General features: G+C 37.6%; 2 protein-coding genes across 3 annotated transcripts in view; one reads left to right on the forward strand and one right to left on the reverse strand.

The window, feature by feature from the left end:
• LOC145986779 (uncharacterized) overlaps positions 1 to 13,543 on the reverse strand; it is a 48,827-nt gene that overhangs the window by 32,047 nt on the left and 3,237 nt on the right. The window contains exon 1 of one of the 2 annotated variants that reach the window (XM_083121196.1): positions 5,089 to 5,281. The exons of the other annotated variant lie outside the window; for it this stretch is intronic. Coding sequence (XP_082977322.1) covers positions 5,089 to 5,163 — 75 coding nt within the window. The 5' untranslated portion in view covers positions 5,164 to 5,281. Of the gene's footprint in view, positions 1 to 5,088; positions 5,282 to 13,543 lie in introns of those variants that run through there. 2 annotated transcript variants of the gene reach the window in all.
• Positions 10,377 to 13,543, forward strand: part of LOC145986780 (uncharacterized) — a 28,028-nt gene continuing 24,861 nt past the window's right edge. Inside the window, exon 1 of the mRNA XM_083121201.1 lies at positions 10,377 to 10,477. The gene's annotated coding sequence lies outside the window, so the exon portion shown is untranslated. The remainder of the gene's footprint in view (positions 10,478 to 13,543) is intronic.

Raw genomic sequence — 13,543 nt, forward strand, 5'->3', positions numbered from 1 at the left:
ACTTGTGTGCAAAGATATTAGCTGGCAAACTGTCAATTTCCATTTTCATCAACCTGCGTCTCTTACAACCTATATGTTTTAAAAGAAAAGGATTATACTGACTGAGATTGTGCAAATTATTCTCTGTTTATTTAAGGTTCTCGTTTCAATCCTGGAACCTTAACGTGAGTAGAACGAGAAGATGGACAATTTGCCTACAATTACCTTTGCATCTGAGTACCATAGTTGGCTTATCAGAATAAGTAGTTGACCTGTGTACTACTGAACTACGATGAACTAAGAGAAATCTATCTTATGATACCTGAACAGTGGCGCAACCACGAGGGGGCAGGGGAGCATTGCCCCCTCCTCCAACCTTGGACGGAACACAATTCTAGGGGGGCAAAGGGGTAAAATATTGAAGTAAAGAAAAGCAAGGCTAGCACAATCTACATAAGAGTAGCACGACAAAATGATACTCAAGATGGAATTAGTTCGAACAGGTGTACTCGGGTTACCAGTCAGGTTAAATCGGCGTTAGCGTCCAATTCCCTCAAGATGAGAGCAATGTATGCGCTTGAAACGTTGGTAGCTAACGTCAATTTAACCTGACTGGTAACCCGAGAACACCTGTTCGAATCACGTCGCCAGTAAAGCTACAATTCCTATTTTTATGGAATTAGTTTTCATTTCTTGCACTTTTCTTCCAGGCGGCCAAGAGTACCTGCAGGGGCCACAGAGAGGCAATTTCCCCCCTCGATTTCAAATTTTATGCAAATATAAATACGTTCGTAAAATTTTCTTGCAGTCTCATTAACTTCAGAGTAGTAGCTAGGGGGCGGCATGAGTCAGACCTGGGCACCAAACGATCTAAACGAAAAAGTTGTAAAAGAGAGAATGCCATGGCGCCCAGTGAAATTATTTGCGCCCTATTATATCAATCTTGTTTTCAGTTTGCAAAAGATTGGATCTAAAAATTTTCTTGATCGCTTCGCTCGCAACACATTGTAACTTACTAGAGAGAGATGCAAGACCAAATATGTACTTCAGACTGTTGCTGCTAAACAGTTTTGTTTTGAATGTATGATATGAATAATTGTTTTGAGGAAAAGGAGCACACGCATGTGAGAGACAATTTATATCATTTTTGCTGTTGGTTTCTTATGAGGTGGATGAATTGATTATGCAATGCATTTAAATAATATATATAGGTATTGAAGAAACATTAAATACGTGCATAATTTAGTGTTAACATGTTGCATATATATTTTCTTATTTTACGTCGCTCCATGTTGCATATGTGTAAAACGTATGTTCCACATGAAAGTTACACATTTCATATTACAAAAAGAATTATATTAGTCATTTTTGTCTTACAAAAATACAGTTTGTGTGCTTGTTTTCCATTATTAGCTAATATGAAATTGAGCGTGTTAAAAAAAAAATATCAGGAACAAAATAATAATGCCATTGTTATTATTGGCAAGTTTATCCTCCTGGTACTTGCACCCCCCCCCCCCAGACAAGAATTCATGGTTGCGTCTGTGTACCTGAAAAGAACATATGCTTTTGTTTGAGTTTGAATCCAATTTACTCGCAGGTATCGCCCGGGACTGGTCCTACAGTTTAAAGTGGTATCCGAATAGGGTGATCAACTCTTCCTTATATCTCATAAATAATCAAGATTGAGAAATTTTAACTCGTTCGGAGTTCGGCGAGACACACAAAACTTCAAGTCGACTGCAAGATCTTGAACGTTTAACCTTAGGCGGGCGGAAGTGACGTCATGTCTTCCACTAGTTGATTAATGCTTACTAGTTCTGCAGTAGCAGCGGACGGGTTACGACTAAGAAACATTCAAATTTGTAAATTTTTATTGTCTACTGTGATCTATATATTATACAAAACGTAAATTAATTATTTTGTTAAATATTCCATAAACATTTGTTGGAGTAATGTAGCGCCGCTAAAAATGCTCAAAATTTGTCGCGACTACACCTCCGTAAATTCAATGCCGAAAGTTGGTCTCCCTAGAACCGAAGCACTATGTGCCTCCACTGGGTATCAAATCCTGGACCATTTAATTAGAAGGCAGATGCTATTTTTACACAAGACACAATATCGCGAAGATTTGTCACACACGTGCCTGTAATGTAGCAGCTCCTTGACAACTCGGACACTTTCATAGCCCTGGTATTCCTAGCTGGGTACGAGCCAAGTGGCTTTGAACAGGACTGATATTTCTAGGCTCGTCCCTAGTTACGTATTGGGAATGTATATGAATTTGTCCCTGCCACCAACAGCAAGTTAAACAAAGGTAAAACTCTCCCTGTGCCATGAAGGAACGCTGCGGGGTTGGTGATGGTAGGGTCACACCCATTCTCGTCGTGGCAGCCTAGACCCCCTTCCCCCAAGCATCATTTGATGAGAGGATGGGTGAGCCCTAAGTCACTTACGCAGGGACATTCCCACCTGAGACCACCCACCACGGACAGTCGGACGGTCAAGATAAAATCGATGTAGTAAATGATCTGTCCTGTAGTGTAATGCTACGTAATGGACTGGCCAGATTACGTGATGTCAATGTCTGACAAATTACCAGAAATGCGTAGATAAAATTCCCCAGGCTAAAAATACATAAGTTAGTTTTCCGCAACATAAAATAGCAAGACTTTTCGTTCATTTCTTCGTCGTTCCTTCTTCTTCTTCTTCTCTGGGCAATTTTCCGGCCTCGTTTCATTGCATTTCCTTCGGCGGTCTGCACGCACGCAATTACAATAATACAACCAGTACCAGGTGTAACAAGAACATGATGTGCCAAATACCTGGCAACAGTGTACATCTGCATGATGCACGCAAGTGCAATTGCTACGGAAACTGGCTCTTTAAAATGCAACAAAGTACCTTTAATTACAGGATTCTCGGGGAGTATTTCCTCGGGCATTTTATTCTTTTTCACGTTGTTGATCGGCAATCGGAAGGAAAATTTAAATATCACCTCTGTTATTATTCCTTATTGAAACACTTTAACAGTGGGAAATGACCACTGTTCAATGACACTCTCTCAAATATTATTTCACATGCGTCATGAAAAACAACTACGTAGTAAGCGTGGAGATGTCTGGAATTTCCAGGATAGAAATGACTTTGTATTACACCAGGGAATCCCAACAGTAACGATGCTAGAAAAAAAGTGAGCGGGAAGGCAGCAGTAGAGAAAGAAATATTTTCTTGTCGCAAATGATATACACCTGAATATACAATTACATTTTTGGATTAAAAATGCATTTGTTTGTCTGGTTGTTTTACTGAGGAGGAAGCCTGATTAACTGGAGGGGCCCGCGCCCTCCTCTTCTGCAGGCGTCACTGAAAGGAATTCTTTGGGACGAAAGATCCAAATGAAGTTGAGAAATAATAGGTGATTTTTCCCAAAGTAAGAGCGTCATAGTAATTGGAAATCTCCACACTCCAATTGCACTGTTTCTCATAAGCAGTGGCCTGCCCAAGGGAGGATTGGTGGGGCATTCCTATAAAAAGAACATCAATGGTAGGAAAAGATAGCAAAATGAAGGCTGACTACCAAAAAAAGTGTACGTAACTCCTTCCTTTTGAAAATCCTGGGCACGCCACTGCTCATAAGCCCATACACATCAACCTAACGTCATTTCTCGTAAACCAATATCCCTTCATTACCTCCTATGAACCAACCTGTATGTATTCAACCTTGGTTTTGATAACAATGTATTAAAAATTAATATGCTTGGCATAATGTAAAGCTGCGTAAGTTCAATAAAATATATTGATGATGTTAAAAATTAATGACCAAATTAGAACAACTGTATCCAGTCTACAATAGGTTTTGCTACCATTGTCATAACTCGTTGATTCAGAACTAACAGTGTTGGTAGGTAGTCAAGGGTTTTCCTCTCATATGTTTTTCTTTGAATCGTTTTTCCCTAATGACCTTTTACGAGTTAATTACCGAATGTACGAAAACGCAGTGAAAGTGTGTAACGAAGTTTCCGTGCTTGAATTGTGCCGAGAATATAACGCTGGAGAAAGTGTCGTTAACAAGATTTACTCCAGGAGAAAGTTCCTTACAATGTTTGGATACAGAGAGGTTCCCCATTGTGAAAAGAGCAAGAGTAAACAAATGACTACTGCCACTGTGGGGTTTCCCTTAATGACAATTACCATCGAAGCAAATAAAAAAAGAAAATAAACTGGAGAATACTTTCATGGTTTTAGATTGAAGAGCAGTATTCAATGGCAATCGTGATTATTATTATTTTGGCCACGCGAGCTTACATGACCTACAGCTGTTAAATCTACGGCCCCAATTTTAAAATCTTGGGGTTCCCTATCAATATAATATTGCCATGCTATTCGTAGCGTTATATAGTCACAATATTTAGTGATTTAGTATTTACAATACCCATACCGTTTAATGTGGAGTTACACGGCTGCGTTACGTACAATCCGTTCCTAGAAATCTAGTGAAGTAGGTGCCCTTGTTTGTTGATTACTGTTAAATGAAAGTAAATAATGCACACCTTTTCGCAATCTAACATGTATAATCTTTAAAACTGTACACGTTTTCACAGATCTCGCAATTATATAAATATGCGTGGAATGTTAATGACCAAAATCCAACGTCACACGTACTTGTTATTATTAAGAATCATATTCAGCTCATCTTGTATTCCATTTAAAATGCAGCTGTATTTAGTATTATATAAAGAGCATCATCATTGACCAAACTATGACCTAGGCAGCTGTAAATTTACGCGGCCACAAAGAAGTGTTTTGTTTTCTTTCCTTGGCCTGAAAGTTGACAGTAGTCTATCCACGTAGGAGTTTGCAGGTCAACGTTCTGCACTCACGAACAACTGACGATTTGTTTGAAAACAATGGCAAAACGTAAACATAGAATCTACAAAATTGTATATACGAAAGACACTCGCAGTGGCATAATTTGAACATAAAAGTGAAACGTTTTTCGCGACGAAACATTCACACAGACAAGGTGGATAAAGAAGGTGAAAGACAAAATCAGGGACGAAAGAAGCCCTTGAACATTTTGCAGTCAATTTCAAAACATGAACTCACCTGGCCGCTGTAGTAAGTATAAGGATATCTTCGTATAGAAGGTCCAGTATTTGAAGATACTGGTGGCCACAGCATTACAACAGAGGTTCAAACACTTCAAAAAACACTTCCAAACTGGCTTACGTGGCTCGACAGGCTCACTTCCCACTTTCAACTCGACCAAGAACGGTATAAACACCGTTCCTTCGCTGGCTTTCCCCCCTTCGCTCCGTTCCCCTCTGCTGGAAGACTGACTCAGCCGCTGGCCTCCCCACCACAGTCCTTACCCAATCTTTTTCTTCGATATTTCCCCTCTGCAACATACAAAAAGCCCCACTTACCTACATTCGAATGATTCGACACCTTTATGGAAAAGCCATCGATTTACGCTGCTCGGCAATCTTTTAGTTAATCTGGAATATTTTGTCGATGGATTGTGGATCGTAGAAGCCAACCTAGTTTCTCTCAAACTTTCTAATAATTATTCTATTTTTAAGTACGTCTTCCCCTTCGCGTGATCCTCAAACAACATCTCTTTACCGTGATACATATATTGTTTTATGTGCAGCATTTTTTATAAACAAAACAAACACAAATTTACAATAACTTTGTCATATCATTGGCCCTTCGTAGTTGTGGTGAAAGTGACTAGGAAGACTGTTGCAAGCAGTAGTGTATAGTTACAAACATTTTATCGTTTCAGGAACATTAATATTCTTCTTTTTCTTCTATAGTTGTTTTCCTTTACTCGCTGTAAACAGAGCGACTACCATGTGAGGTGAATGTTATATTTATTATCTTGTTGATATCTTTTTATCTTTTCTTTGTCTGTGGATGAAGGAAAATTGAACTTGCACAACTATCAGATGTCAATGACCTAGTAAGTACACCTCGAAATGTACGTACAAAGACACTGATGAAATGCGAAAGTCGTATTGTATGTTCCATTACACTTTCAACTGCCTGATAAGGAATTGTCAATAATCGGCAAAGAAAATGCAAATAAAACATTTTTCATGTGATCAAATTAGGGAAGGGGAGAGAAGATGAAGGGTAGAAGCCGACTGAAACAGGAAAAGAGAGGGAAATGAAGAGAAGTGGGTGGGAAATACAGCAGAAAAAGATAGGGAGAGAGAGAGAGAGAGAGAGAAAGAAAGAACGCTGCTAATGGAAAGAGAGAAAAGGGCGTACGAAGGAGATAGGAGTGAGAGCAAAAGAGAGAGACATGGAAATAAAGAGATGGAGACAGCAACGGCACAGAGAGAGAGAGAGAGAGAGAGAGAGAGAAAGAAGCGAGTAAAGAAATAGAGCTTCAGAAAGAAGGGATGGAACGACAAGGATAAAATTTATAGAAGGAATCCGAAAACGAACAAAAGCGAGATTGATGTGAAGAAAGAGTCAATAAGCGAGTTATCGAGAAGACAGGAGAAATCAACATAGCATATGCATTAATTACGCAGGAAAATGTTTGAAAATCTGAATCATTTTAAAAAGTTAATGTTCCGACCTGAAGCAGGAATTATTAAGCGAGGGGACGTTTCCTCGAGCCTTGGGAATTGCTGGGAGGTGGTTTAACATGATGACTATGGGAGAAATGGGGAAGGGATACTTTGCTAAAATTTCTCAGCTGGGGGAATGTCACCCACACCACCCTACTGCGAGCGCTGGTCGAAATTAATATCTTCTCAATTTGCACTTATTTTTACAATTACATTTTGGCATGCATTTCTCCATTTTCTTTGAAAACTGAGACTTGTATCCATTCGATCAGTGACAACTCAACACGTGCGGTGCTGTAACACAATTTTAACTAATTTAATCAGCTTTAAACATAGACTACTTTGAAATTAATTCGTGTTCTTAGTTTTCTGTTTGTGAATTGCATAGAATCTCTACAATATTGTTAATAATTTGTAATAAAAGCATTCATTTTGATCCCGTATAACGTACCATTACTGAATACGCATTTCAAGGGCAGGTGGTTGTAAAATAGCTAATTGCCTTATGATGTAAGCGTAATGATGGCACCTAGATTATCAACTTGGCCAATTGATCAGGGTGGTTAAGTACAAAAAACTGGTGGAAGGTCAAAGATAGTTTGTTTTCCTTTCTTTTGTGTCCTGTTGTGTTTCCAGTGGCTTCCATCTAAAGGTACGAATACGTTTATCTCGCGAGTTACGCAATCGTTTAGATACAACCCTACACTGCCCTACGCTTTGAAAATTAGACCTTTGGTTCTGAAGGACGTTGGGGTTCCTCAGAGTTGGTGTAGAACGAGCCAATTAAAACTAACAAGCAGGCCAAATAGCTTTTAATGGCAAGACCAGTGGCTGTGGCCCTAAGGCAGAACTGAATAACAGGACCTTTACATATAAACTGAGTTTCATAACTTTTGTCCACCCTTTCCCGTCTTTATCGCATCGCGCTACTTAATTTTTGAGAATTTAACAAACAGAACGACACCGTTAATACACACCCAATGAAAATAGAATATATGAATTAATGGTAACATTAATATTTTTACATCTAACATATTAGTGTGTTGTACATTGTGGAAAAAGAACAGCGCAGTTTCTGCATGACTGCACATTGTATGCATTGTTAGTACTGGGTGAATTTCTTTATTGGTCAAAAGACTAATTTGGCATTCGACAAACACAAATCCATTGATTAATGAATTATTTCTTCGATTATAATGTTAATCTGTGCACACACAGAAACAAATTTCAAGCAAGGACATTTTGTATGCTGAAGAAAGAAGTGTTGCTCTTAATTTATGGAAACTTTCATCACGCTTTTCAAGTGTGAAACAGAAATATCAATGGTTAGAACGAAAGTCGCCCCCTGTGGCAGACTGGTTAGCGCTACGACGCCAGGGGTCCCGCGTTCGAATCCTGGCCTGAGCATGGATATTTGTGAGTGTCCATTCATCAATTTCATCATATCATCCCCATCTTCGCAAATTAGCCAAAAGTGACACAAAAGGCGAAGTAAAATAAAGCAAATCAAATAAAATCTTAATATCTACTACAAAATCAACCCTTTTTAGACTCTTCCCCCGCAGCGTTCCTGCTGGACAGGGTAGGACAACAGTAATATTGTCTCCACTTTCACAGTTAGTCCTTTTTCAGAGGGGAAGTTTCTGTTCAACTGACTGGAAATGTTTGTCCATTTAGGGAAATGAGAGAACTTTTTAATTTCAAATTAAGTATAACGTGACAAGGAAACGTTCGCTGAGTAGGCTTGTCACCAGGTAATCCTTGCCTAACCTTCATATCACCTCGTTGCTCACTGAGTAATGCGAAATGTCTGTTTTAGCGCACGATATGGTGCTATTTCCATACAATACCCAAGGTTACGACTAAGTGATTTGGAAATATATTACTAAGTATACTACATATGCCCCCGTATTGTTAATTGAAAAATAAATATTCTTAAAGATATTTTAAATTAATATTGAGGCCTAACGTGGGGAAACCTTTTCATGATAAAATTAATAAAATTACAAATTAAAGATTTGAAAAAAGGGAAAGTGTATCCGGAGTACGTTTACAGGTCCTTATTACCTTCCTGAAGAAGTGGGCTTACTGATAAACAGTATGCTCCTAATGGACAAATTCCGCAAATCCTTTGCCACCATTCAGTACTGGATAGTATGCACCCCTACACTGAGGGGTTTTAATCGGTGTTTACCAGCAGGGCGGTATTTGAAGGGGGAAGAGAGAGAATTCCCCTCTGGTTACTCAATCAAGATTAGTTTACTAGAATTCCCTCACTGGAAAATGTTGAAATATCACACTTGTGACATCATACAGTGACCAAGTCACTCTAATCTATTGATTGATTGATTGATTTGGTTTACTTTACTTCGCTTTTCTGCTATTTTTGGCTAATCGCAAGGATAAGGATGAACGATGATATGATTAAATTGATGAAGGGACACTCACAAAGAACGTCCAGGCCGGGATTCGAACCTGGAACCCCTGGTGTCGCTGCGCTAACCACTCCGCCACAGAGGTTGGCACTAATCTATTGAATCGAATTTGTTTTTTAAATGCACTTTATGGACAGAAAAGCTAATCGGGCCTCCCCAATGTAATCAAGAATCCTGGGTTCAATACCCGCTGGAGGTACATAGTGGTTTGGATCACACTTTAAACTGTAGGCCCAATCCCGATTTGCCTTTCTGTGCCTAAAATGGACATAAAACAAACACGGAAATGTAACGAACGTCTAGAACAGTATCAACGTTCAAAAAAGTAAGTCGACAAACAACAATGTTTCAAACCGACAACAAAATTACCGAGCATCGCACTACGATAGGTGAATGAGCTTATCGGAAAACTAGAGATAACCACGAGTACAACTAATTAAGTTAAAGCTGTTTACTCATCGATAAAAAACAAAAATTTCACATTTATTCCATTTTCACGAATCATTTCGCCAATGTACAATTTTCGTCCATCGGTTGAGCGAGATTAACTCTTATTTGATTAGATAAATGTACAAAGATAAGGTACAACAGAGAAAGGACCATCTCGCCCCGCCTTTCTCAACGATAGCCTTTCCACCACTGTCTTCTCTGTAATGTTTGGTGTAAGACAGCGTTTATAGAAATTGCTACACAATTGCTTCTACTCTACAGTCGGTTCTGTTCATTTCTAGCTAAATAAACTGCACTAGAAATATATTTAATTCTCTGTATGATCAGAGTTTAAGAAAATAACCGAACTATTGATGAAGGACACACTGACATCATTTTGACAGCCAATAAAATGTCTTCTATCAGATAAAGATGAACCTTTTTTTCAAAATAATAGAGAATTAAGAATGCGTACAGCACATGTATTAGTAAATCAACATTTGGCTCGTTTAAAGATTGTGCCATCAACTTCCTGCCAATGCGGAGAAGCTAATCAAACACTTAATCACTTATTTTTTGAATTTCCCTTAAAACAACACCGAGACTCTTTATATAAAAACTTACAACATGCACAGGTTTCATTTGCGATATCCTTATCTATATTAATATATGAACCTCGCATTGCAGTTATTTGAATTCTTTATAGTTTCGCTAGAAAACATAGGTTTACAATCTAAACAGCCATGATGACCCGTACGACAATTTAAATTAATAAGACCTCGTTATACCATAAGAGTAGAATGGACTACAACACTCAATAAGTCATTAGTGTTTCGAAGAAAGTGAATGATATTCAAGATCAGTTTGGAACATATATAATAACAATAGTACCTGAATTCAGCAACTTTGGCTAGAAATCGCAAACGCGGTGTGAGCCAAAAAAAATAAAGAAGAAGAACCTGTCGATAGTCCAAAAATAATTTATGAAAAAACTAGTTGTTTTCTCAGTGTAAAAAGTTGTTAATAGAAATATCTTCTAACCAAAAGGTAAGTTTGTTACTACCTGTTTCTATACTTTAAGATCATTTTAGAACTAGTAAATTGTTATGTATTAAGCTAACAGTTTTTTCATAATGCTTCTGAAAATTTTTCATAAAGAATAATTTACAACAATAGCTACATATATTATTATTATTATATTTAACCTAACATCACGAATTATGCTAATAGCATTTTAATAATAGTCAGTAATATAATGACTTATTCCTTAAGACGAAATAATTTTTTCACTGATTGAGAATATCTGGGACTTTCTTTAATATTTATGAACTCTAACGTCACAAAATTCAATATCTGCATATTATCATGAGACAAGAGGCAAAAATAATATTTGCCAATAATGGAAATCTCTGTTGTTGTGCCAAATTGTACAATTTTATTCTAATACGGGATAATGTCATAAATTTATTTTGTAGTATATGTAGTCACATGGAGGGGAAAGAGGAAGAGGGGGATGACATCCGCCCAGATAAGAAAATTTTCAAAAAGCATCCCCCAATTAGAATAATTTTCGTAAGCTTCTCCCACCTACTGACCTACTGGATGTCTCTATGTTGATCCACACAATCATGTCCTCTCCTATCCTACAACTCGACCAAGCATTCCCTAACTAGGTATTTCCACTTCGAGCACTGCATGTTGGGCTGCACCTCTTCTGAGTCTCTGAAACCCGACCTCTCTCCAGATATTTTGCCAAGCTCGGGCATCGCATGATCTCGCATGCAAAGGTTCTGAGTTTGAACCAGCAAAGGTTTTTTCATCTATTTCAGCTAATCATCCTTCATCATCTTCACTATCAACTCGAAGCTGTAGAAATGTGAGGAAGAAACTGAAATCTAAACTATAAGCAAATACATTTATGCAGACAAATGAAGACTTCTGTACCTTACCAAGCATTCCAATTTTATTGTTTAGCGTGGGTTTCAAATCGTTCATAAAAGTGTTAGTTATGTTTGAGAGCGATCAATTGTCGCTTCTATTTACGGGAGGAAGAGTTCTGGACAAGCGAGATTCTAGTCTCCCCCCGTGAAATGTCATATTTGATGCTTGCATTGTGTTATTTATCCCACGTTGTTCCGTAAATTGATATGGGCATAATATCGATTGCTACTGAATATAGACTTCAGAACAATTTCATAGTTTTGCCCTTGGAAATATATCATGGGTACTGTGTAATTTGGAGTACATTCGTTACAAGTTGACTTGTTTATACACGCTTTCTGTAGCAAAATTTAATCAATATTTCTGACCCGAAATTTTTTATACATCCAAGCTAATGTGCTCGTGCTAATCGAAAGTCCATCTTGAAATGTTTTGGTGCATAAATAGTATTGCAATGCGTGTGTGTATGTTAATTGCATCTTATTCTTCATTAGTACAAAATGCAGTAATCTTCAAATCTGTAAAACTTATGGCCACCAAGAAATTACTAGCTACAGAGTAAATAGATCAACAACTCAAACATTATACTCAGGAGCCGCATTTAGGGGGTCTTGAAAGGGCTATAGCCCCACTTTGAGTGTGGGGAAAATGCTTTGAAAAAGGTTCACCAAGTGGGAAAAAATGAGATTTTTGAAATTTTGTAAAAATATATAAAATATGACTAACCATCTAATATAATTTGGTCTAAAAGTTATAACTGAAATTTGATATGGGGGCTCACAATGACTTTCACATATGTAAATCCAGGCCCGATTATAATGAAACAAAAAAGGCCAGGAAGTGTATTATCAGAATTTGCGTAAACACACAACGGATTAGATCTCCCTAATTTTGAACAATAGGAAAGGAGGATGAAATAGTATTGTAACGCACTTCTTAGGGTTGGTTTCATTCTAAGCCCGAAAATAAATCGATTATAAGCCAGAAGTATATCCTGCTGTGGTTATTTTGTGATATTTCATTGATACACTACAAATGTCGAAGAAGTAAGTTCCTGCTTCCGTCACCGTGCAATGCAACTTTGAGATCCGTTACAATACCGTACTGTAACAGCTCCAGCTCGGCGGTTACCATGACTTAGCACTAACAGCACTGCAGAAACACGCAACTGTCCAACGTGTTGTTCTGTTGTTGTTTACCCGTTAGATCCGCCTACTGGCGAAGGTTGCAAATTCACCAATAGATCACAAAACAGTTATTTCGAAATTATAGTGAAAGACAGAAAATCTTGGACAATTTGCTTAAAACTACATTAAGGGAATCAAATTTTGTTTTGATCTCTCGTTGTCAGGCACTTGCTACTTCAAGTGTTCCTTTTTCGTTTTTGAATTGTTATAAATATACTTGCATAACAAATGATAAAGATTAGGTATTCTTTTAAGAATGGTTATAACAGGAGATACACCTGCAGTTGAGAGTAGAATCCGAACCTTTGAATGTTCACCCACCTGGAATTTATGCCAGAAATTATATTTCGTCCACCCCCAAAGAGTTTGCGAGTGAAAAGACATGCATATTGCTAGAATGCTTCGTCAAATGCCAGAAAACAGAGCGATAAGGAGAGAAAGCAAGGGATAGAGAGAGAAAAGGATAAGAAATTGGTAGTGAGAGATGTGAATAACAAAAACAAATAGAAACCAGAAAGAAAGATACAAATAAAGAACAAGAAAGACATAAATAGAGACAGAGAAACATACGAATAAGAGACAGAGATGGAAACCAAAAAGAATATGCAATTGTGTTTTTTTTTATACGTTTTTATGCTCCCGGAACGTTTCTTACTGTCTTCGCAACATCATGACGTCAGAGAGAAAAAATATTAAAAAAAGATTACGGAAATGATGCAATTGAATGTTTTAATTATGTAAATTAGTACCTCTGTTTCTCACGGCAACTTGTAGTAATTACCTAATTGTCTTCCGTGGCTCTATAGTTTATTGGTCCACGGATCTACGGTTCTTTTGAATGTCAGTAGTCTTATTCCTGAGAAGAAAATTGTACATAATAATAAATACATTATATATATATATATATATATATATATATATATATATGGATGATAGAGGGAAATAGGAAGGCGGAGACGAAGATGGAATGGCAATAATAAGATGA

This window comes from Lepisma saccharinum, chromosome 4 (genome assembly GCF_977018435.1).
Source record: "Lepisma saccharinum chromosome 4, izLepSacc3.1, whole genome shotgun sequence".
Lineage (NCBI taxonomy): Eukaryota > Metazoa > Arthropoda > Insecta > Zygentoma > Lepismatidae > Lepisma > Lepisma saccharinum.